General features: G+C 39.8%; 1 protein-coding gene across 1 annotated transcript; it reads right to left on the bottom strand.

Moving 5' to 3' along the window:
• Positions 1–519: 519 nt before the first annotated feature.
• On the bottom strand, positions 520–26545 carry Tmem244 (transmembrane protein 244). The gene is given in 5 exon segments (XM_036168682.1): positions 520–693; positions 5485–5580; positions 8116–8205; positions 24840–24984; positions 26505–26545. Coding segments are annotated over 5 exon segments (546 nt in total).
• Between the last annotated feature and the right edge of the window lie 290 nt (positions 26546–26835).

The raw sequence follows: 26835 nt of genomic DNA on the forward strand, positions 1-26835 counted from the left end.
CTAGGTTTTCTTTATTTCCCTATCTTTGGTCCCAGGGAAAGGTTGTGGAAAGAAAATAATTATTAAGGAGGCAAAGCCTATGTAAGCCTGTGGTAGTTGAATGTGAAAAGAGGAGGGACATTTGCATGTCAGTACAGCCCTGGAGTGAAAGAATTGGTGGGAACCTTTCCCTTCCCGAAGCACAAGTTCAACTCTTAAGAGAGGTTTTGGGGGACCCCTGGTAGTGGGATCAGGATTTATCCCTGGTGCATGAACTGACTTTTTGGAGCCCATTCCCTGTGGTGGGATACTTTGCTCAGCCTTGATGCAGAGGGGAGGGCTTGGTCCTGCCTCAACTTGGAACTTGGTATGCCAGACTTGGTTGACTCCCCAAGTGAGGCCTTGCCCATTCTGAGGAGTGGATGGGGGTAGAGTGGGAGGGAGGTGAGGAGGCGGGAGAAGGGGAGGGAGGGGGAACTGGGGTTGGTATGTAAAATTAAAGAAAAAATTTAAATAAAAAGAAAGAGTGGTTTTGACACATCAGATGTAATACATTTTCCTTGTTTCCGCCGTTTTAGCTTGCTTACCAGCTGATATGACGGCTACATGAAGTATGGTCGCAGAGATGGCATACTCCCAAACCCATTCTTGTGCAATCAGAGCAAAAAGCACTCCACAAACCAAGTAGGTGACTTCTGTGGAGACTAAGAGGGCGGCAAACAGAAGAAAGAAGGTGATGACATGGGCTTAGACCATTTAATGATTCTGAAACGCAATTAACACACGACCATGAAATCTTAATCTGCCAAGAACTACTTTAAATATAATCATATTTAAAATCTGAGAACTTTATACCTTAATACTCTCTTTCTCTCATTTTCACCCTTCGCTCTCATGCTTCCTACCATGCCTCCCCCGTTCCCTCTGAAATGCATGAGCTCCTTTTCTTTAATTGTTACTGTTACATCACACACACACACACACACACACCCTGCAGAGTCCACTTTCTGTCGTTCACATGGCCACCTAACAAGACCCGCACAAGGCTGATCAGTTGACAAGCCACCATGGATGGGGAGCTGCAGGCCGTTAGTGACTCCAAGGAGAGGAAGAATCAGTCTCCCCCAGGGAGGAGCTCCTGATCAGTGATCCAGGCTCAAGCAGTCACTCCTAAATACATGCACATATGTGCAAAGGATTTTGGGGTAGAAGATTTGCAAATGTCCTCTTATCCAAATTCAAGTGTAGATAAGAACTTCTGACATTTTATACCTTCATTATCCTTACGTTTAAAAACAACAACAAAATATAATTTCTGTTTCACAGTTTTTGTGGTTAACATTGAAGTTACAACACAGTCCATGCATGCAGGCCAGTTATTGAATTGTGAATCTAATTTTAAGAAGTGTGAAATATTAATGAAATTAGTGAAAAAAAAAACTCAGTGCTGAGTTTTTAGAAATAAAAAGATGAATAGGTTTATTCAATGGTAATTTTCTTTTCTTTTGGTACACACAGCGCTTAATTAGAAATAAGTTCCTTTGTGCTTGTGGAATCATTTGGAATGTTCAGGTAGTCCTCTGAGAAGCAAGGTTTATCACCATAGGTGAAATAAAGCCTCATCAATGACAGGTGTAGCTGGAAATGCTTCCAAATCCACTGGTTGTCACATAGGGGTTTCCATGAATGCATACTAAAAAAATAGTTATTTACAGGTCAAGACCACAGATCTTGGTGCCTTGGACATGTGAACAGACAGCCTTTTGCCTTTTTGGTGGCTTTTAAAGATGATAATAGTTTCAAGGAAGATATTTATCCAACTTTAACAAATATATTTGATATGCCACCAAAGTCCCTTTGTAAATAATACTAGTCCCATAAAAATTCCCTTTCCTTCACTTTAAAACTATCAAATGATTGGTGTGTTCATATAATCCCAGAATCAATAAGTGTAGGCAGGCAAATGTGATACTTTGCAGAGCAGAAAGTAAAATAATCACCCTATTTCCTACTGTGTGGAGGTAATTTATTAACTAGCAAACCAGAAATTGCAGAGGAGAATATGAAAGACATCTAGCAAGCGAGTTCCAGGCGACGTCTTCTGAAGGCATCCCTCACGCTCCTCTTCAGTCTCATTCCATTTAACTCAATAGGTTTTGGAAAATGAATGGAGAATTCACATCAACTCCTTTTTTATGACATGGAAATCCCTTTGACTAATGTAAATCAGGTCAGCCTGTCCATCAAGTCAGCTGTCTATCAGGTCATCCTGTTCTGCACACTAAAACCAAGGAAGGAAGTATTGTGCTGTATCTTACTGATGTCATCTAGTAGACATTCCTCCTGCATCCTCAGCTTTTTTTTTTTTTTTTTTTTTTTTTTTTTTTTTTTTTTTTTTTTTAAGGACGGGGTCTGATCATGTAGCTGTGGCTGTCTTGGAATTTGCTATGTAGTCCATGATGATCTCAGACTCACAGAGATCCATCTGCCTCTGCCTTCCAAGTTCTGAGATTAAAGGTTTGTGCCACCACATCCCACATTTGTGGGAGACCAGCCTTTACCTTTTTAAAGGGTTCCTATGAGGAGGAGAGATGAATAAGAAACATTTTAGGTAGAAAGATAGGAAAGATAAGACAGACAGAAACACAGGATAGTTTTGTGAGGACCTGGGCTTTTTATAACAATGTCAAGGGGTGAGGCAAAAGACCTCCTCCTTGCTTGATCAAAGCACACCACACAGCCAAAGTGCAGACCCTTCCAAACACCTGGTAACCACTCACGTAATCAAGTCATCCCCTCATGCAACCCTGCTTGGTAAAGCAAACTCAGATCTCACAAGGAAACCTATGGGGCTCCCACACACATTCTAGAGAGACTTCTATTGTCAACATTTGATTTTATAAGCTAACTTAAAGCTGCTTGGAGAAGGCGAATTTTGTCTTTTGTCACAAGCTGTATTTGCAAGTACTGATGGAGAACACTTAAGCTTTGCTTAGGGTTTGAAAGCAAACACAATTCAAAGTACCAAACTTGAGGTTAGGGTACCAGCAGTTCAGTATCACCTTGGAGATGAGGAGTTCAAGGACAGTGAGCAGGGTTGGGAACAGACTACTGTTTTATCTAGACTGACTTGTGCGACACAACACAAAGATATCAGTTATGAAACAGGCTCACTGGATGCACATTTCCCTTTGCCATCGCTACATCTGAGCTTCAGGGCAACAGAAACTTGACCCTAAGGCCAAGAGCATTGGGACTGCCAGGAAACTTACCTCCCAATCAGACAAACCTAGATTCTCAAAGCAACAAAACTAAAGCAGTCTAACCTTCATCCTCCAAAGCCCCCAAATTAAAGATTTAATAGGTTAAGGGCTTTCTTGTGCACAAATATCCGTGTTTCCTAACAGAAAATAACAATGCAACCTGAGTTAGACACCCCAGGACCTCCACTGACCTCTACTATATGTAAACACTCTCGTCCACTAAGCCCGTGGCATTCCATCTTCCCTGACTGACCCAAAGGCAAGAATAAATATGAACAGATGGGTCTGAAGTCTTTCCCCTATTCCAAACATATGTATGGTCCATAGTTGGCTTTTTTTTTTCAAAACTAATGCTTATCATTTTTGCAGTCTCAGTACAAAAACAAACTCAATTCAATAGGGAAGTGCATGAAGAGAAAGTTAATAGCATGCTTGACTCTTCTACCTTGTTACAATGAACATCTCTTGCTCTGACAGATTCTATGCTACCCAAAATTGAATCAATAATGGCCCCCAAACAAGGTTATCCATTGGAAGAAGGCATCCTAAACTTTTTATTAGAATTCAGTAATTCTAGCTGACCAAGTTTCCTATACAAATCATATTTATTTGAAATCTGTTTTTTTCTAGCTTCAGGCAAGTTTGTACATTTCCATAGTTTTCCCCAGAAAAGATCATTCTGTGATTTCCTGGTGAATTTTAATGTCTAAAGAATCAACAATACATTTTTTAAAAAGGAGGAAGAAATTTAACATAATACTAGGAATAACTGCCATGAGAGACTACATTTATGATTTATTTCCTTTCTCTCTTTTCTGTATCTAGGTGTTTTAAGGTCTCCTGATTTATGTGTTTCTATTTTACAAAGAAAAAATGATGTTAAACTTGAGTTTTCTAAAAATGAAGCAAACTCATCATGAATGCCCCAAAACAAGTGTGCTTTGTGAACAATCAGAGTAAAGGGGTTCAACTATTAACATACCAGGCTTGTGAATTTATGAGATACAAGTTATTTATTGTGCAAACATACCAAATTTAAAAGAGACAAGTTTTTTCTAAGTGTCTTCTTTCTTAATGTTTCCCCCTGGAGTAAAGTGGATTTTTTTTTTTTTTTTACTTTTTAATTGATGCACGGTAATTATGTCTATTTATGGACTACAGTGTGGCATTTTGATACATGTATGTGATGTGTAACGGATAGTTCAGGCTAACTGGCATATCTGTCATCTCAGACATATATTGTTATTTCTTGGTGTGAGGAGCCTTCCAGATCTCTCCACTAGCTGTTTTCAAACATCCAATTAATTGTCACCAACCCCAGTCACCCTCTTCTGTGCTACAGAACATCTCCTTTGCAACCAAGTCTGCATTGTTGGGAGAAGAAAAATGAAACAAAGCAGGAATGTGCAAAGCAGTAAATGAAGGTTCTCTGTCACCAGCGACCGCTGGGAGAGCACGGCTTGCTGCAGAATTCTCTAGGCTTCTTTCCACGCACGCTGTGGTGGCTGTTCCTCAAAACTGAAACGACACCGTGCAAATTCCTCTTCACTCTGCTTCGTGCCTCACAAAGACTTTCCATGTCAGTCCATTGTCATTTCTCTCCCTTTTCTTTAAACTATATTTACTGCAATGGGATATATACGGCACAGCATGAGAGCAAGATAGCTTACGGAGAAGCAGACCAGCCAAAGAGAGGCAGGGGAAGATGACGGAGGGCAGTTGGGAAGAGGCAAATGAATAAGAGTAAGTATAGTGACAGGGGTGGATGAAAATGGCACAAAGATGTGTGTGTGAGTGTGTGTGAGTGTGTGTGTGTGTGTATTGTGTGTGTTCATGTTAATAAAATTAAATAAAATTTACATGAGGATGTGAGAGTTCTAACTCCCTGCCTACATTTACGCCATTCTCATCCCCATCCTAAGGATGGTCACTTAAGTGTCTTTGTATTATTTACTGTGTGCTGCATGTGTGTGAAGGTCAGAGGACAGCTTGCAGGAGTTGGTCCTCTCTTTTTATCACCTGGGTTCCGTGGTTCCAACTCAGGTTTTCAGGCTTCACTGGACCACCGCCAGGGCTCCACCTTAAACATTTTGATGATACTTTTCCTAATGGAGTCAGATGTCATATATGGATAATCAAAAGAAAAGCCTAATGTTTTCCAACTTTCTACTTAACAAAATATTTTATTTCTGCTTGCATATTGTCCACTTATCAATAAGGATTAAAAGATTAAAAAAATACCTTTATAATTTGTGTTGAGCCACGAGGGACGTGTTTTGAAGTCAAATGGTGCCAGGACATCCAGTTCCCACACCCTGAGAGATTACAAAAGTTTACTCTGAGGAAGATCAATCTGAACTGTACATTGAAGCTTTGGGCCTTACTCTTCACATGTGAGGACATTTGGTTCACCTATGTTGAGCACATTTTGAAACTGGCTGGCAGGATGGCCGCCAATGAACATCTTGTCCGTGTTGCCTTCTCTGCTCAATGAAATCTACTTTGTCAGGGCTGGAGAGATTGCCTAGGGTTAAGAGTGCCTACTGCTCTTGAAGAAGACCTAGGTTCTGTTCCTAGCATTCACCTTGCAGCTCACAACCATCTGTAACTTCCATCCCAGTGACTTTCATCTGGCCTCAGTAGGCTCTTGTACAAACGTGGTGTACATAAACTCATGCAAGCACATACACACACACACTATTATAATAATAATAATAACAATAATGATAAATAAAAATTTTAAATCCACTTTGATCATTAAGCAATCTTAATTATATTTAAGGTCTCAGCTGTAAATTTGGTAATTCTGTCCAGTGAAGGAGGAGAACTTTTAATATGGAGAGAACAGGGTCTTGGAAGCCAAAAGACACAAATCCAAGCCTGTGTTATAACTGTGAACTTGGACAAATCATTAAGGTCTCTGGGTTTTAGTTCTTAACCATAAAGTAAAGAGATTAATCTGTGAGATTTCCTTCTGTTCTTAAAGCTGAGTCTATAAATTAAATACCTGGACTGGATTACGATGAGGATTGAAATCATGGGCAGCTGGTCAACCAGTTAGCTGCTGTCAACAACTTTAAGGTCCAATTATCTCAAATTCTTTATCCCTGCTGGGAATGGTAGCCCTCACCCAAAATCTCAGTTCTTGAAAAGTTAAGGTTGCACATAATTTGAGTTGTATTTATTTAAAAGCAATGAAAACAACAAAAGCTAAGTGTAATGATACAAAGTTTCTGTTTGGGGTTTTGTTTGTTTGTTTTTGTTTTTGTTTTTGTTTTTGAGACAGGGTTTCTCTGTGTAACAGCCTTGGATGTCTGGAATGCCCTTTATAGACCAGGCTGGCCTCAGACAGATCAGCCTGCCTCTGCCTCCCGAATGCTGGGATTAAAGACGTGTACCACTACTTATGGTGTTGATACATATTTATAATCCCAGCTATAGGGAGGTAGAGGCAGGAGGTGCAGCGAGCTTTGGAGCCAACCTGGACTGGACAGACATTTTATTTTTCCCCCACCAAACACAAAGAAACAAACAAAAATTCCTCACCACTGACTCACATTAACTGGGAATCTTCAACTCCTTTGCTCGGAGAGCCAGAAAGAGTATGCATAGTTTTTACTATCTCTAGCCCAAGGCCACAGTTGAGATTATGAGTATACACTGGACATTCCTCTGTGGGTTTGTCAGCAAGTATGCTGAATAACATTCTTTCCATTGCAAAAGTCAGTTGATTTATTTTCAGGATTAATTTGCACAGCGAAATGGAATTCTCTGCTTTCATAGTAAAATTAAATTACATAAATACTCAATTTATAGGAAGTAGATTGTAAGTATATATAATTTATTTTAAGGAAATTGTGCTGGCAACTTAAATTTGTGGAGAAAATTTTCAACTAGAGTAAGATAAAAAATTATGTGGCAAAATTGCCTCAAACTGACACATTATATCATTAAAACTGACCAGTTGGGCTGGAGAGACTGCTCAGTGGGTCAATTTACTTGTCACTAACCCTGATGACCTCAGTTGGAGCCCTTGAGTCCGCATGGTGGAAGGAGAAAGCTGTCACTTGGATGTGGGTACATGCACCCACATACATACACTTAGGTAATAAATAAACAAATGTAATTTCAAAGCACACAGATTATCTCTTTTTTGTCCTCATGACAACCCTTTTTGTAGATTATAATTTCCCCTAGACAAATGTAGACAATGAAATAAGAGAACTTCTGTGACTAATTAGAGACAAATCAATAATGGAACTGGAGAGAGAACCCAGCAGTTAAATGTGCTCCCTGCTTTTGTTGAAGACCCAGGTTTGGTTTGGTTTCCAGCACTCACATCAGGCAGTTCTGTACTGCCTATAGCTCCAGATAAAGGGCATCTTCTCTCATCTATACTCTGCAAGTACCTGCTTAGGCGTGATGCACATAAACTCAGACACGTGCGCACACACATGCACTCACATAAAAGTCAATCAGTTGATCTTCTAAAAAGTGAATCAGGAAGTTAGTAAGAACCTGGGCCAGAATGCATCCCTGGCTTACAGTCCAAACTGATGTCAAATATTTTTTTTTAGAAGATTCTTAAATGAATGTGGGCTCTCTCTCAGATGTTGTCTGATTCAATACCAACCCTAAAAGCATGGCTTCACTTTTCCTGCAGTATGAATAATTCTGCCTGGTTCTAGCTTTGTTTGTGGCACTGACTTTGGTCATTCTTAAAAGCGGAATGTTAGTTTGTATTTGCTTTCAAGACAAAATTTTAGCTGCCATCAAGAATCTACAAGCTATAATCCATCAAGCCATGTCATTAAGTATAAACTCCTTTTACTCCATGTCCACTTTTAAATTGTGTTTGAAGACAACATGCCACTTCCTTGAGTGTCAGGCAGCACATGCTCAGTGACAGGTAGTAAACAGTGTAGAATAAGATGACACACACCAGAAGGTTCTGCAGAGCAACCTGTAGGGAATCAGGCAGAGAGATCTAGTGGTCTGAGCTTTTGTGCGCAATAACTTACTTAACAAGGAAAAGAAGAATAACTAATGTGTAGCACTGGTAAACTACATATTACATGGAGACTTGTGGCTGAAAGGGACTCAGAGTACCTGGTATTGCAGACAGAATGAGCTGCCATGTCACACCATGACACCCAGGATCAATGCAGTCCAGAGAGCCATACCACTGACCCTGCGTTTATCCAAAGAGACAGCCTACACACCAATTGTGTTTGTCACTTTTCTTGTTGCTGTGATAAAATACTTGACCAAAAAAAAAAAAAAAGCAAATCCAGGAAGGAAAAGTTTATTTGGGTTCATAGTGTGATGGTCCGGTATATCAGGACACAGAAGGCATGGTGACTGAAGCTTGAAGCAAGCTGGTCATGTGTCTGTACTCAGGAAGGAGATGGCGAGAACACTAGCAGGCAGATCATTCTTCCTTTGTGTATAGTCCAGCACCCCAGCCCATGGACCTGTGCTGCCTGCATGTCAGGTGTGTCATGCAACCTCAACTAACACAATCTACAAACCCCCTCACCGGCATATGCATAGATTTGTTTCCAAGGGTAACTGGATTCTCTCGAGCTGACAATCAATTGTGTAGACCCTCACACCAATATTTATATCCTAACTTGACAAAATCATGCTAAACCCTGGATATAATACTAAAAATAATAAGAAGAGGTCATTTTGAAATAACACTCCCCTGCACACATATAATAATGCAACTAATGGCTAAGCCCATTTGCAAGAATTTTCAGAGCAATTGATTAAAACACAATAGATGATGTTGAAATGGACCCTTCTACATGTGAGCCTCACCAAAAAAGCAATACAGATTAAGGGAGACCAGTGGATTATTCCGTAAAAGATGTGAAGTTGTCTGGCTTCCAGCTAGAAAAAAAAATCCCATTAGATTCTAGTCTTGTACCAAATACCATAATAAATTTCTAAATGGATTAAAGGCTTAAATGCCAAGAAAGAGATTGGGAGAAAATATTTGAAACAAATATATCACAGGAAAGGGCTTGATAGCTACAATATAAATTCCTACAAAAGGCAAACAAATGGAGAGAAAAATGAGCAAAACATATAAATAGGTGTTTCATGTGAAGAAACACTTAAAAATCCAAGAAACAATCAAAACCTCCCGAACCCATCATCTATCTTCAAAAACACATTCTTTAAAATGTCAACATTTCACGTGGGAAATTTTCTATTTAGTCGTCCTGCTCTGGAATTTGTTTAAAGTCATTTTTTTTTTCTCAGCCAACACACAATACTATAGGAATCAATTTTCCCCAGGTGATAGATTCACTGAATTCATCCAACCTAATGGGCCTGTGTAAAGAAGGCACTGTCCACTAGAAACAAGGGGAAAGTCACCAGTGTTGGATACCACATCTAATTTTGTCATTGCAGAATTGGATTTACAGATTTATCAAGAGCCTACCTCTCTCAACTATCTAAAAACGAATGGGCAACCTTGTCTCGGAGGACATATGAATCCAGACTCTGGAGTTCTCGGACTTTTGGGAGCCGCACCACTCAGACTCACCCCATTCTTCTCAACCCCTCCTGGTCTCGGCCTCTATGTCCCCCGTGCCTTCTCGCCAGAACTCTGCCCTCCCTACTCATCCTCATCCTATCTTTTCGTATCTTTCGGGCTTTATGCTCTAACCTCTCCTCCCTCTTAAGTCTCGGTCTCTCTCCTCAACACTTTCCTATCATCATTTTCTCTCCCAAAGACATCCACAGGCATATGGATGCACGGTGGCCACATTTTGTACATGTATATGTGTGTGTTGTATATATGTGTACATGGTGTGTGTGTGTGTGTGTGTGTGTGTGTGTGTGTATGCATGTGCAAATGGAGGCCAGAAATCACTGTGAGGTCTCCTTTTCTGTCACTCTCCACTTGATTTTCTAAGGAAGTGTCTCTCACTCATTTCACAGAATAGCTAGCTTAGCTCTGGGGATTAACTGCTCTCTGGCCTTCTTCTGGGCTTATGCACATCCCCATGCTTGGCTTTTTACATAGGGTGACATCTGAACCCAGATCCTCATGCTTGGGCTACTTTATCAGCTAAGCTAACTCCCCAGCTCCCAGCACACTTTTTTTTTTTTTTTAAAGATTTATTTATTTATTATGTGTACAGTGTTTTGCCTGCATGCATGCTTGCAGGCCAGAAGAGGGCACCAGATCTCATTACAGATGGTTGTGAGCCACCATGTGGTTGCTGGGAATTGAACTCAGGACCTCTGGGAGAACAGCCAGTGCTCTTAACTCCTGAGCCATCTCTCCAGCCCCCAGCACACTTTTATACTTATATTTGCAATATGTGCAAATAAATATTCTTATTTCGTGCTGACATCGTCACATACAACCTTGATGGCATTCATGCCATCCCTCCCAATAATCCCTCCTCTACACAATCCCTTCTTCTTCACTAACAGGAACTTTCCTCTTCCCTTTTTCTTATTCTCCCCCACTTCTCTTTCTCTCTCTCTCTCTCTGTCTCTCCATCCATCTCTCTCAGATTAAATATACTAGAGGACACAGGGAATATGTGTCTTTCTGAGTTCAGTTTATTTCACTGAACTCAGAAAGAGCAAGAACACAACTTTTCTGGCAAAGGCATACATACATTCCTTATTCTTTATAGTGGATTTGTATCTTGTTCTGTCTGTGTACCATGTTTTCTCTATCCATTCATGCACTGATGGGCAACGAGCTAGTTCCATAACAGCACTGTCATGAGTGGTACCACAACAAATGCGCACACAGCTCTCCACCCTGTGTACTGAATTTGGTTCTTTTGTATGTAAGGAAGGCATAACTGGTTCATGCATCACTTTTAGTTTCATATTCTGAAGACTTTCCAAACTGATTTCTGTAGTGGCTGTACTATTTTACATTCCTGCCCATGTGTAAAGACTGTTTCTTCCACATTCCTGCCAGCATTTGACCTTCTTACTTCCATGGATTTTATTTCCTTTTGTGTTAGCCATTCTGATCTCGATAAGATAAAGCTGAACTTAGTTTTGGTTTGCATTTCTCTGATGACTAGTGATATTGAACCTTTTTTTTTTTTTCATATCTCTTTGGTCGTTTGTACTTCTTTTGAAAAAGTGTTCAGGTAATTTATTTATTAATTGGATAATTTTTTTCTTCTGAGTTTTCAATTTTTGAGATCTTCATATATTATGGGTATTAATTCCATCAGATAAATAATTCGCAGAGTTATTGTCCTAGTCTGTAGTTGGGGTCTTTATTCTTGTGTTGTCTGTGCTGTGAGGCAACTGATCTGTCAGTTCTTTCTATTTCTTGAGCTTCAGAGCTCCTCTTCAGAATATGCCTAATCCTATATCTTGAATGACTTCTTCTGTTTTTCTCTGTTAGTTTCAAGTCTTACATGAAGATGTTTCTAGTTGATTTTTGTACAGGGTAAGAGATAGGACTCTAGTCTCATTCATCTAGACAGCCAGCCTTCCCATGGCCAGTTTGAAAGTAGACTGCAAAGCTAGAATCCCAGTTTTTACTTTATTGGGTAGTTAAGAGTCCATTCCCAGGAGTAAAGTCACAATATTATAAACCTTTAGTGGCAGCATCTCCTAAATTTTTTACTATTGAGGAAGATGACATGGAGTGGGTAACTATCAGGGTCACCCAAGTGAAGGATTCAATTTAAACCCAGCTAAAAGCCCTGTGACCATGATAATGTGAAACTTTTCACTATATCCTCATGAAGACAGGGTCAATTAATTCCCCACTTTTGAGAGGAGTGTCTGCAGATCAGAAAGGGATGTGTAACACAGAGTAATCCTGGGCTTCTTTGGCTCTTAATTCTCTTGAGTCATGAGGCTTTGGCCTTGCTGGACTTATTATACTATGTATTAATATTAACTTCTTTTCTTTTCATTTAAATGGCCTCTATTTGAGATATTTCTAGATGATTACTTTATTTCATTTTAATACAAAACAAAATGAATAATATATCATCTTTATACTAATATATATTCAAACAATATAACACTATTTTTATTTCTATATTAACAATGTAGTTTCAATATATTTTAATTTTGTAAGGTTACCAAATTGCTAAGAAATTTTGCTTTCATAATCCATCAAATTATACTGTAGAGAAAACTGACAAACGTTAAACCCACTTAACATTTTAGAACTGGTTTTTAGAAGTTAAATCATATTTTGTGAGAAAATATATTTGTTTATAAATTTTGCACATAAAACACCTACTTTCCCAACAAACGTATAAAGCGTTATTTATAAACATAACATTAAAAGAATACATCTTATTGTGAATGTGTAAGTTTTTAAAACAAGGTATGCTTTTTGTAAATAATTACCATTTCTACTGAATTATGAATCTTAATAGTAAATTTTTATTAGTAGAGTTGCTTACTTCCAGTAACTTCATTTAATCTCTACTGTACACAGCCTCCAAGAACTAACCTAAAAGACAATCAGACCATGACATTTCCCTGCTTGTCATCTGTCTATGGCCCCACACTGTCATTAGGATTCATTTAAATACCTGGTACATTTGACAAACAGTCACTGAGCTTGGGTAGCAGTGTGAGATGACCTTGGATATATCCTAGGCCAGAAAGACTCAGCCCAGAAACCTTTCTTAAATGTGTAAGCATGGAACTTCCCCTGGGGGGTCTGTTAAAATGATTTGAAGGCTACAATCTGAATTACAGATTCAGTAGTTCTGAAGTTAGTCCTAGGAATTTGCATTTCCAGTGAGTTCCCAGGGAATGCTGGGTCTGTACTTCTCTGACCACATTTAGAAAGCTGTGATGTAAAGGCAGCAATAAGAAAAGAGGAAGCCACCACACAGAGGGAAGAGCTGTGACGGAGGGTAGGGGAGTGTGTTCAGAATGTTGCAGATGTCCATGCAGGAGACCAAGGGTGCAAAGATGTATGTGTGGGGGAGGGCAGGGAGTTGAGGGAGGGGAAATTTCTGCAGGAAATACTTGACAATAACATTTATCATAGTTTCACTTTGTATCAGACGTTATAAGTGCTTTACCTAATTCAAGCCTTGTAAAATTTCTGAGTAGCAAGTTGTATTATTATACTTTTTTAAAAATGAGACTTAAAGAGGATTAGCAACTTTTCCAAAGCTTGGTAATAGATGCAGAGCTGGGATTCCATCCCTGCTCTCTGAATTGTAACCATCATGCTCACTGTGATGACCAGGGCTGAGGCATTGATTGCCATATTGAGAAGGAAAAGCCCTGTGTACACAAGATGAGGAGTAGATGGACAGTGTCTAAAAGAGATGAGATCATGATCTGAGGATAGGGTTCAGTCAGTAAAGGGCTTGCCATGCAAGCCTGAGGACCAGAGTTCAATTCCCAACACTAGTGGCATGTCCTAGGGAGATACAGACAAGTAGATCTCTGGGACTCACTAATCAGTCAGACTAACCTAATCAGCAAGCCTCTGCCAGATCTCTGTGAGAGACTGTTTCATAGAATAAGGTAGACCATTCATCTGAGAGTCACCTTTTGTGCATGTGCACATGCACGTGTGTGTACACACATACACACATTGAGATCAGTCATGATTTATGCCTTGTTGGAGAATTTTGAGAGCCTATGAGTGCTGTGGAGATTGAAAGTTTAAAGGAACAGTATAGAAGTAAGGAACCATTAGGTAAGGAAAGCATTTAAGTGGTTTTTTTTTGTTTTGTTTTTTTTTGTAATAACCCAACCCAGCAAAGAGCTGGACAAAAAGGAGAGATGCATAAGTTACAAAACAACAACAACAACAAAACAAACAAACAAACAAACCCCACAGAAGCTGCCAAGGAATTTGAAAAGGATTGTGTAGAAATGGAGAGAAGCTCATGGGTTACATCACCCAATCTCAGACCTGTTTGACTGGGTAGACAAGAGGAGAAGGAGAAAGATGAGTTTCAAATGGCAAGAATGGTAACAACTGACGAAATCCTAGTACTATCTAAAAGAAATAATACAAGCCACATATGGAATTTAGATTGTTTTGTGGCCATTCATCAAAAACAAGTATAAAACATGAGTGTTGTACATGATGTTGTACGCTTATACTCACAGTACTCAGAAGGCCAAGACAGGAAGATCATGGATTTGAAGACAACCTGGGCTATGTGGCAATTTTCAAGGCAGCCTGAATGATGTAGCAAGACCTTATCTCGAGGGGGAGGTGGAGAGGGAGAAAGAGAGTGTGAAATTAATTTTAATAATATTTTCTTATTTACTTAATCCAATTTTGTCACGATATTATTTTCAGCATGTGCTAAACATTAGCAATTTCTATGTTGTCTACTCATGCTACATCTTAGGCATCCAGCATGTACTTGACATATAACACATCTCGATTTGGGATAGCCATATTTTGAGGGCTCAGTAGCCATCTGTGGCTAGCAAGTGCCATAGCTGACAATGGAGCTCTAATCACTGCCTGACCTTTTAGCCTCATCCCCACCAACAGTTGCTAGTCAAGCAATATTTATTACAGTTGGGGTATTACTATGCAGCCATCAACACACCCGTATGTTCTCATTTTGTATGTGCTCACACAAAAATCTCTCCAGGTTTAGCTGATGACTCTATATTTCACAGATTCTGAACCTGAGGTGAAAGTCAGTTAAGAAAGATATCCCAGCTCATGTGGCTCGTGTGTGACAGACTTCAGCCCTATTTTGCTTAACACTGTTATGTCCCAATTCCCACACAGTAAACACAAAATAAAAACACCACCAAATAATCAATTCTAGCTCATTACATTCTTCTTTAAATTCTGAAATTGATATTTAAACAGTTTGAGTGAGTGGCTCATGGACACAATGATTAGTTAGTAGCACAGTTGAAATTACAAAAAAAAATGCAGGGCTGGGGAAATGGTTCAGTGATAAGAATGCTTGGTGCACAAGTGTGAAGACTCGAGTTCAAATCCCCATTCCCCCACATAAAAAGCCAACTATGGCCATGCATATGCCTATAACTCCAGTGCTTTCCAAGACAGAGACAGGAGAATCATGGGAGTTTGTGGATTGCCTTCCTAGCTCCTGGTTCAGTGAGAGATCCTGCCTCAAACGAATAAGGTGGAGATTGATAGAATAGCACAGTAAACTCTCTCTTCTGGCTTCCATGTGTGTGCCTGGGAATGCACACCTGGACACACAAGTTTACCTACACCACACATGCACTCACACACACACATATACATACAGAAATCACACATAATTATCAATGTGAAGGCACTTAGTAACACCATCCAAATGGCTGAACACATAAATTTACTATGTTATTAATATTTTTACTGCATTGTAATAATATTCAATACATATGAATAAGAATTTGTAGCAATCTAGATATTCACTGGCTGCCAAAATTTCTATCATTATTTAGAAATATATTTGGATCTATAACAAACAGACCATAAACATACAATGATATTTATGAGATATTTGGCTATTTGAATAGTTAGTGATTAAAGTATTCTTACTTCTTTTTAAGTGTGATATTATCTCACTTGGCCTGTGTGTGACAGGGCTCAGCCTTCTTTTATTTATCCTTTTGATGTTCTAATTCCTATAAGGCAGACTCAAAATAAAAGCCTGCCAACTAATCAGTTCTAGCTCAACACATTCTAGATCATACATATCTTTTTAAAGTCTTTAAATTTAAAGATACATGGAGAACTATTTGCAGATATAATAGCCTAAAAGTTGGAGATTTTCAAAATGGAAAGTACGAAGAACAGATACAAGATAGTAAGAAATGTAAATGAGATAGATAGGACTGGAGGTGAATTAATATTTGAGAAGTTAGGTGAGGTGTAAATTAAATTCATTATGTTGTTTTATTTAAGTCCACGTTTACTTTTTCACAATAAATATTTCTAAACATAAATAATCAGCGAGCAGCTTTACAATATCTGAGTATGTCCTGGTGATGGGAACTTTGAGGAGTGTCTCAATTCCCAGCGGATGGAGTCATAATCTTTGTTGAATACCCATGCATGCAAGTGCCAAGTAGGCACTTAGCAAACTTCATTGCCTTTCATTCTTTCAGTAATGCTACCAGGCAAGAACTGTGATCCACATTTGTGATAAGAAACACGTGACCCTCTGGAGTCAAACCTCACAGTTTCATGGGGTTTAAAGCACTCTGGGGGTATTTAGATGAGGTGGGAGGAGGGGAAGAGGATTGTGGAGTATTGAACTCAAAACCTCAGGGACCGGAAAGCATCTTGTAGCACCAGACAATGTAAGGACAGTGAGGAGACTATTACCTATGCCTGCTAGCAAGAAGCAGGATGCATTGTGTATCCTTGGGATCAATGAGGTCTTTGACAGCACCAATGGCCCCCATGACATCAGCAACAAAGGGTTTTAGGTAGTCTACCCTCATCCACTGTCTGTTTTCCATGTGCTCTGACCCATGATTCAGTCTCAGACTTGAAAACACAAAACTCTTTCACAGAGTTATTTAGTCTACAGATGGTTGTCCCTGGCCTCTGCAGGCTCCTTCGTGATCTCTGTCTACTCTAGAACACAGCACCTACATAAGTCCTTTATAATTTCTGAGAGAAAAAAAATTCTGCTCTGTTGGGTGCTCACTAGCACCCTATCCACCCTCAAATACACTCCTCCTGGATCTGACCGTTCATGGGAAGCAGCCAACTGTAACTGAGCTTGTGTCATAGTCTACCTAATCCAGAATGTTATAAATGCACACAAGACGTGCACGTGCTGAAGCCAGACAAAAACCCAGTGTGAAGACAGGCATGAGGAGAATCTCAAGGCTTCTGCCGTCTTTCCTTTTCATACTATGATGAAACTCTTCTGAAAGTGGGATAAGTATGCCACTAGTGACACTTTGAGACATGGCCAGAACCTTGAAGCTGCTTTTCCAAACTACCTTCTGTTGCCATTCTTACAGTATCATCTTCTGTGGGAGACTAGAATGGTGGTGATCAGACCCCAGGCCTCTCAAGCTAGGAAAATGCCCTACTAATTTCTACACCGCAGACTAATTGTCATCTTCTTTGAATTCTTGGAATCCATTAATGTCAGCCTCTCTTCTAATGTCTAAACAATAACACATCTTCATTAAGTTGAAATTAAGTAACGACTGCACTTACAGAAAGAGAGACTAAAGGAGAGCTGCATTAGTTTGAGGTGCCTGAATCCCCCAGAACCAAAACAGGTCACTAGGCTGGAACCTCAATAAATTCTGAGCATGTGCAAATGGCCTGACCTAATAATATAAGGCTCTAGGAAACCCTGAGCACTTCAGCTGCAGGATCCACTGCAATCTAGTTGTTACCCTGTCTTGACTTGGCATGACTCCTACAACAGTCACCTTTTCCTCATGTAGGCCTTAAATTTCTCTTGTGAGATGGAATATACAGCAAAGGCATATCTTTCATATATGATTATTCAAATAAATGCTGAAACATACCAAGCCTAAGTGTTCTATGTACTTATTAAGGAGGTACTGGGTGTGAAGCAATATGTCTACTTGGTTCACTGGCGTATCTACAGTTGGTTCTTGGCACATAGTAGGTACTCCGTGAATAGAAATTGGATGACTCAGTATAGCTTAAATACTGACAGAAGTGTAGACTTCCAGGACACTCAAATTAAGGAGCATCTGTTATGACTGCTCAGAGTTCCAGGCACAGGACACCACTCAAGGTAAAGGCGACCTTTATAGTAACAATAAGAAATCAACCATCAGAAAAATAGTCTCCTCATGGGGTTCAGGCCTGTACTTATGCATCCATCAACCCTCTTTCTTCTTTTCACAGTAGATGGAAATTTACACGGAGATCCAAAACTGGTCACGGTGAGGAGAATAATGGTAGCCCTAAAGGGAGCATCTATATCACACTTTTCCTTCCAAGACTTGGAGATCAGAGTGGAAGGGGAGGGGGAGCAGCAAGATTGTTCGAGCCAGAGGTAGTGGATGGCTACAAGGAAGCAGGGTTTTCTGGACCCAGCGGGGCATATGAGAATTCATGACAACAAGACATCATGCACAAGACACACACAGGCAAGACAAAACCCCAGCATGAAGAGGGGAGATAGGCACAGGAGGAAGAGGGAGAGTCAGTTTTCTTTAAGGATGTGACCTCTGGTGGGTTGACTGTATCCAGCGATGGCCATACGTCCAAGAGTACAGGGGTAGCACAAACTGCATTTGATGAGCTGAAAAGTCTTCACAAACCTGGATGGGTAGGGAAGGGAGGAAGGGTTTGGGAGGGGTTGGAAGAGGAGTGAGCATCATGAAAGTAGAGTGTAGAAAATTCCCTGAGAACTAATAAAGACGAGGAAAGAAAAAGAAAGATGGAAAGCACTTCCTGCAGACATCCTGCCCAGAGCAGTTTCAGGATCTCCTGGGAAAGAAGAGGTGAGAGGAGGGCAAAAAACTACACAATAAACAATGGGGGGAAAGCAAGTGTAGTTGGCACCTTCACAATACTGTCAAGCAAACTTCAAGGAAACACCCAGGCTCAGATTATATTTGCTCTCATAAGTGAAGAAGCCGGACAGGGACAAGTATGTGACTTTCCCATCAGAAGATGTAGGAGTATTTATTTATTTATTTATTTATTTATTTATTTATTTATTTTCAAAACAGGGTTTCTTTGCATGGTCTTAGCTGTCCTGGGATTCTCACTATAAACCAGGCTGGCCTCAAACACAGTGATCCACTTGCCTCTGCCTTCCATATGCTGGGATTAAAGGCATGTGCCATCACCACCCAGCTGATCTAAGATATTTTAAAATATTTTTTGGCTCCCGATCATGAAATGCTTTGTACTTCTAATGACATGGACAAGCCACCTTGTAGTTGATATATTGTGCACCCTCATAAAACTTTCCTGGGGATCAAAGAACAGAACAGCCACTAGATTAGACATAGAGGCCAGACAGTGGTGGCACACACCTTTAATCCTATCACTCGGGAGGCAGGGATCTGTGAGTTCTGTGATCTCTGTGAGTTCAAGGCCACACTGGGAACAGAGCTAGGCATGGTAGTACATACTTTTAATCCTAGCAATTGAGATCTCACGTCTTTGCTTGGGAAGGAACATGCTTTTTGTTTGGTTGGTTTGGTTTGGGTTTTTTTCGAGACAGGGCTTCTCTGTGTAGTTTTGGTGCCTGTCCTGGATCTCGCTCCATCCCCAGGAAGTGATGGCAGGAAGCAGAAAGGTATATAAGATGTGAGGACCAGAAACTAGAAGCTTTTAAGCAATTCAACTGAGACTCTCAGGGGTGAGGACTCAGAGGCTTTCAGTCTGAGGATTCGTGGAAAGAGGATTGGCTGAGGGGTTGGTGAAGTGAGGTTAGCTGAGGCTTGTTCTGCTTCTCTGATCTCTCAGCTTTCACCCCAATATCTGGCTCTGGGTTTTTTATTATAAGACTGATGGGGGATATCTTTCTGTATGCTGTGAATGTGTGTTGCTCTGATTGGTTTAAAAATAAAGCCTTTTGGCCTATGACAAGGCAGCTTAGAGGCAGATGGGAAATTCAAAGAGAGATAAAAAGAAGGTGGAGAGAGACGCCAGCCGCCACCGAAGGAGAAACATTGTGCTAACAGACCAGTAAGCTATGGAACACGTGACAAAACATAGATTAATAGAAATGGATTAATTTAAGATATAAGAGCTAGCTAGCAAGAAGCTTGAGCCATAGGCCACAGCTATACAATCTGTAATTGATATAAGCCTCTGTGTGTTTACTTGGGTCTGAGTGGTTACAGGACCAGTGGGACACAGGAATTTTATAAATGTCTGTGGGACCTTGGTGCCAGTCAAGACCAGGGGAAACTTCCAGCTATATAAGACCTTTTAAGATTTGTGTTACACTACCTGACAGAAGAGACACAGTTTAGAGGTCATAAAATCACAGCCTGTTAGTCGAAGTCATATTGGCCCATAATCTTCATATTTAGTGTCAGTCTAGATATCCTTTCTCAAACTTCATTTATATTTTTTAGCCCTGGCATCTGCATTTTAACAAGTCTCTTCCAATACTGCAGTGCAAAGATATGCTGAACACATAGGAACTAATTCAAGTGATAAACAGAAACTTGGCCTCTCTCAGTTTCTCTCTCAGGCAGAAATTCTAAACTGGAATTGAACAGGGAGCTTGGAGATTAGGGTTTCTAAGCTAAAACAGAAAGAAGCAAATTTCCATCTGAAATGAACAAATACAGTATTTTGTTTTACTAAAAAGAAAAAGACATGCACACTGAAACAAAAACGTAATAACATTAACTATCAAATTAACCAACATATGTGTCTGTTTAAAATTTAGTAACTGGAAGGTATGGATCACGGTTCAGCTAGTAAAGGATATGCCAAGCAAGTGGGATCTGTTCCCTGGAGTGCATGGACTTTGTAACATGCATCTGTTAACTGTCATGTGGGTGTGGGAATTGAACTCAGGTCCTCTGGAAGAGCAGTCAGTGCCCTTAACCGCTGAGCCATCTCTCCAGCCCTGTAACATGCATCTGTAATCCCAGTATTCCTGTGTGGAAATGGAGGCAGAGATAGGAGGCTCACAGAGATCTGCCCTCCTCTGCCTTTTGAGTGTTGTGATTGCACAATTTGTGTTTTTGTTTGTTGTTTGTTTGTTTTTTGTTTTGTTTTAAACGTAGTGAGCTCTCCTCCTCTGTCTTGTGGCACTTTAACAATGACTTTGACTTTGTCAGGTTTATTCTGGGACATCACAATGGTATCCTGAAGTAAGGATCAGCCATCCCCACAGGATGAATAACAGATTTTTTTCCAGAAAAATCACAGAACAAGAAGACATGGAGGTTAAGAACCTAGAGTATCTCTCATCATATTCACCCTACTAGGCTTTCCGGATTCTCCAGTTTTATTCATGTACAGATAGTGAAGCCTACTCACTTTGTATATTTTGAACAAAATTCCTTTCATCAGTGAAATTGCAGTGAAAACCATAATTCATTTTTAATGCTCATTAACAAAGGCTCATATCATTCTCAATAACCCTATTGTTTCACTTCCTGAAGACACACTCAAAGAAAGGTATTTCAGAAATCAACAACCAGCTACAGGGACATAGATTAACATTAGTTTATGCACACACTTCATGGTATAGTATGCCTACTTTCAAAATAGTCTGCTTTTTTATACTAATGTGTATTTGTTCTCCCTTTAAATTATTTAAAATTTAACAACAGCCTTTGTGGAAAAATATGACAAAGTATAAAATACAATGTTTATGTAAAATTGTAACACATTTGCTATTCAATGACAGAAAATAAAGGCTGATTTTTTCAAAGAACTTTAGTATTTTCTCTAACATCTCACAGAAACAAGATTGCTCTAGAAAACCACAAAGCTATTACCGTGCACACAGTTGTATATGGACATAAAAAACTATTCGTATGGAGTCCATATTTAAATGTCTCCAGTTGTCCAAAGTCAGAGCATCCTAGGATTGATCAAAGTTTCAAAATGCACATTTGTTTGTCATTTCCCTGCGTGTCATACTTTGAACTTTTCTGATGGATTCCTTGTGGTTAGATTCTCTGGAAAGAAATCAACCGAGGGCATATTGTGTCTCTCTCACTGTATCTCATGAGGAATGTGGTGGACCATCTTAAGAACCTGATTGGATTCAGAATCACTGAGGAGATGCCGTGTCAGTGAGGAGGTTTTGGGTGGATGATTAACTGGGGCAAGGGAAGACTCACCAAGAATGTAGTAGGTGGTGCCATCCTATGGGATGGGGGTCCAGATATAAGAGAGAGACGGTTGAGTTCTAGAATTCTCCTCTCTGTTTCCTGGATTGTCATGATGTAAACTGAGCAGCCCTTCCTGCCTTCTCTACCAGGAAGGACTGAACCTCCATAAACCATGAATCCAAGCAAATTCCCTCTGCCTTCTATTTATTGTTTCTGTCAAATGTTGTATCACAGTGCCACAAAGCTATTGAATACAAAAAAGACCCATAATAGTAACTTATCTCATTATTAATGATGGTCACTTTGATCATTTGATAAAGGTAGCATCTGCCAGAGCTTCCTGTCTTAATGGCCCTGTTTATCCTTTATAAATAAGTCATCGCTGAGGTGGAATTCCCTCAAAATGTTTCACTCTGGTTTTGGCATCCATTCAAACACCTTGCTGGGATCAATTGCTTACACAGATGTTGAAAACTGAAAATGTAGTTTCACTGCAGTTTGTAAAAGGTGTTCTTCCACTCAGAGGTTTCCTTCACTGAGGTATTAAGTTACACATTTATTCTTTATTCATTTATTTATGCTACCCTATAATCTTTATCTCCTATACCTCATAAACAACCTCTTTACATTGTCATTCTTGGAGTAGCACTGAGTTTCATGACAGAGTTGTGTGTCTAGCCTGTGAGATGCTGGGTTTCATCTTCATCACTGCAACCAAACCTGAACAAACAAACAAAGCACCACCACACTTCTTACTGATGTGAACTATCCCAAATATGACAACTTTGCAAACCCATGTTCTTTTACATATGACCTATCATTTCCTAGCTCCATGTCACACTGGCCCAGCAAGACACCTTTTGTATATTTCCATGGTATCTTCACTTAGGAGCTGTCTGTTCTCTCTCATTTCTCTCTCCACCAACTCATGAGTCAATACCACACCCTCTCAGCTATTGAAGATTTACATGTGTTCTAGTATGTGGTATGCTGTGCGTCATGAGACAGAGATCATGTTAGGAGTCCTTAAAACACATGTGCACACACAAAACCCTCAAGGAATGCATGAAGGCTCGATGAAGTGAGGAGACAGTTTACGATCTACATTATCACAGTTTCATGGGTGAATCCTTCCCGACTCATCAAATTGTAAACATTCAGGATGTGTAATTTTTTTATTTATACCTTGCTAAAGCTGTATAAATAACACCTGATTTTTAAAAAATCTAGTGAAGCCATTTTCTTCTCATCTTATTCTCTCTTGGATAGTTTTTATTTTTCTATAGAAACTTCACAATCTACTTGACTGACTTCCAAAAGCAATCTAAATATTTTCATTGTAGTTATTTTACTGTAGCTTTAATATTAGGATGGAAATCAATGGTAGCTCTAGCATGCTTGCCCAAGCTATCTAGAAACAACCTCATCTCCCTAGCTGAGTGCACGTTTGTATGTCCATAGGTCATGAGTTCCTTTTGAAATCTTGTTTCGTCAAAAGGCCTTATGGTTCTTTTTCTTCTTTGTCTAGGCTCAGAAACAATTTGAGTAGCATTGAGTAGCATCAGGACCGTCTCTTCGAGGATTTAGAAGACTTTCCCTAGGAAATCTTAGTGTGTGGCCCTTTTACAATTACATTTCCCACATCTGTGAAAACCAGAATTCCTTTTGTGATTTTGCGAGACAGACACTCTTGTTGCCAACAGTGTTGTCCCTCGTTTTTAGAGCAGTGGTTCTCAATCTTCTTAACGCTGTGATTCTTTAATATAGTTCCTCATGTTGTGGTGACCTCCCAACCATAAAATCATTTTCATTACTGCTTCATAACTGTAATTTTGCTACTGTTATGAATCATAACGTAAATATCTATGTTTTCTGATGGTCTTAGGCAACCACCATGAAACAGTCATTTCACCCCAATGGGTCAAGACCCACAGGTTGAGAACCATTGTGGTAGAGCGAGCTGTGTATGTTCAAGACCTCACCCCTGAACCACCCTCCCACCTTGCCGCCACTCCAGACAGACAGAGTCAGTCTCTGCCATGTGTGTTTCCTTCTCTGAGTGTGTTATGTGCGTGCCTTACACACCTGATAGCATTCAGATCTGCTCCTATTTGTGTCGAAGCTTTCCGGTGTATGAGACATTCATTTCTCAGTCTCCACATACTTTTAGTCATGGGTAATTCCCTAGCATCCAAACTAATTCTTATGCTTTAGTAAATACTCAGTAAATATAGTTTGAATAACAATGGAAAAATAAAGAAAAGTGAAAGCCCAGGATGATGGGAACCACTAATGAAGAAATGTGGATTCTAGACTGGAAAGACAACTCAGCAGTTAAGAGTGCCCACTGGCTGTTCTTCCAGAGGACCTGGGTTCAATTCCTCGTGCCTACATGGCAGCCCACAAGTATCTATAACTTCAGTTCCAGGGGATTTGATATTCTTTTCTGGGCTCAGAAAAGGGCACCAGGCATGCATGGGGTACACAGATATACACGTAAGCAAAACAACCACACATATAAAATAAAATTTTTAAAAAAGAATGCAAATTGTAAGGTCAGAATACAGTTTCTTTCTTATATTCTCCCTAGAAATTGGATGACACTGGGCAGTAACATTCTGTGTTCTATTGTGGTCCATTTTCATGGAGCTTTATACTTATACCCTGTGTAAAATTTGGAGCATTGAGTACTACATATGCTCAATAGATAATGCTCTCTCTTTCACCACTACCATAGGCTTGCTGTTGAGTTCACATGACAGCTTTTACAGGAAATCATGAGATGCAACTCTCTCACCTGTTGGATCAAAGTACAGAACCTAACATAATCTACCAAAAGGACGTACTCACGTGGATAAAGTACTCCAGTGCAGGCGGCAACACCAAAGAAATAAGGACCATGTGGTGCTCGGAGTTCTCAGTGCACAGCATGCATTTGGGAGAGGAAGACTGGATCAGTTTAATGCAGGTATGGGAATGCAGACTATATCGTAATCTGGGCAACAAAACACTGTATTGTGAACAACAACAACACAGCAGTCCTCATACCTGGGCTTTCTTCCCAGTTCTTGTGCCATTTCCCCAGACAGCAAATTAATTAAATGGCCTTTGGCTAGGACTTTCCCTAGAGTCAGCTTTTTCTGTCATTTAAATTGTAGAGATGAGGGGGATTCAATTAACCCAATGCCTGGCACATCATGTGCACTTAATAGAATTTTGTTGAGTCTTGGAGTTATCTTTGGACAAAGGTCACTTTCCATTACTATTCATTTATAAGCACATTGGCAGTTTTGTGTTGACAGTATTGACAATGAGCAAAGACTCAACTCATCGAGTGTGGTGATACATGGTGAGAATTCCGCAGTCTGCTCACTTAGTTTGAACATCTTCACTTTAGTCTAATAGTCTAAAGTTGTTAGTCCACATGAAGGCTCTGAGATTCTAAATTAGCTGGATAAGCCTGCATCAAATAGTCCCTCCTCCTCTTTAGTGAGTGTGTGTGTGTGTGTGTGTGTGTGTGTGTGTGTGTGTGTGAGCCTTATTCTTTGTGTTAAGCTACTTAAGGGAAAGAATATTACCTTTTCATTTTTTTAAATCTCACCAGCAAAAGTTATTATTGCTAGTTCTATCTCAAAGCTATGTATAAATTAGGATCAGTTTTTTTAAGTTCTTTAAAATAAGTTTATTAGAAATATTCTTCCTGAAATAATATTTTTACTGACCTAGAAAATTTTTCTTAGCCATTGCCATACTCCACATAATTTTTACTTATGATATATGCGATGCTGATGGCAGTGAGCAGAAAAAAAGCTTGAGGAAATATGCACAGTGTTGAAATTTTACTAAAACAAATGTAGCACTAACTTATAATCATAATTTATTTTTAAATAGCATTCCGATTCCTCCCCCCCCATCATTTCTTTAAGCCTGGCTCTTTATAGTCCAAAAGTCTGTGTAGATTTACACAGCTGCTTTGAGGCTTTGCATATTTTTGTGTTTTAGGCTTTTTGATTTTTAAAAAGATATTTCACACTGGAATAAAACATAACTAATACTAGCCTTGAGAAACTCCCAAACCCACAGCTTAAAAGTGCCTCAATGCTCAGCCTTTAAAGTCTTGTACATTCTTTAGAAGGAACAACAACAACAACAAAAAAAAAAACAACAAAAAAAAAAAAAACCACCCATGCAAGAGAAAAAAAGATTGAGGCTCAATTGTCAAGATTTCAGGAAACAATAGCAGCAAGGGCAGGTGTCATTACTAGGAGCCAGCTTCCAAGCAGAATGGTGCCTTGGAAACAATCACTAGCTAAACATTTCAGGATCCTTCCTCAGACCCCAGTGCCTTTGCACTGCCATCATTATCATGCAAGGCAAGCGGCAAAGGTTTTCTGTATGGTGCCGGGCCAGAACAGAATCAAGTTGCCTCTTGACAGAGAGGCCATTTCTAGGACACAGTCATTTCCACTAGCTCTAGGCAATGTAAAAGGCAATGCCATGATGACATCTCTTTACCTTGCTTGTAGCAAGTCTGACTCAAAGAGCCATAGACACATCCCGTGTCAAGGGAGTGATGGCCGCCACACTCCTTGTATAGGTGGCATCCGGAAGAAGAAAGAATTGCCACTGGAGTTTTGTAAGGACTCCTGGAGACTAAGCATGAGACACAGGTGGGCAGGGAGATTGGATTACAACGCATGAGACAGCAACCATCTGTGAGCCCTGCGTGAGCTTCTGAGTGCCAAAATGAACATCCATATGAGACGGCTGACTCCTTGTCCTATTTGTAGTTTGGTCTAATCTGGAAGATGAACTGATGGTTTGTAGAAAGCTGCAAATTGGCTGG

This window comes from Onychomys torridus, chromosome 19 (assembly GCF_903995425.1).
Source record: "Onychomys torridus chromosome 19, mOncTor1.1, whole genome shotgun sequence".
NCBI classification, from domain to species: domain Eukaryota; kingdom Metazoa; phylum Chordata; class Mammalia; order Rodentia; family Cricetidae; genus Onychomys; species Onychomys torridus.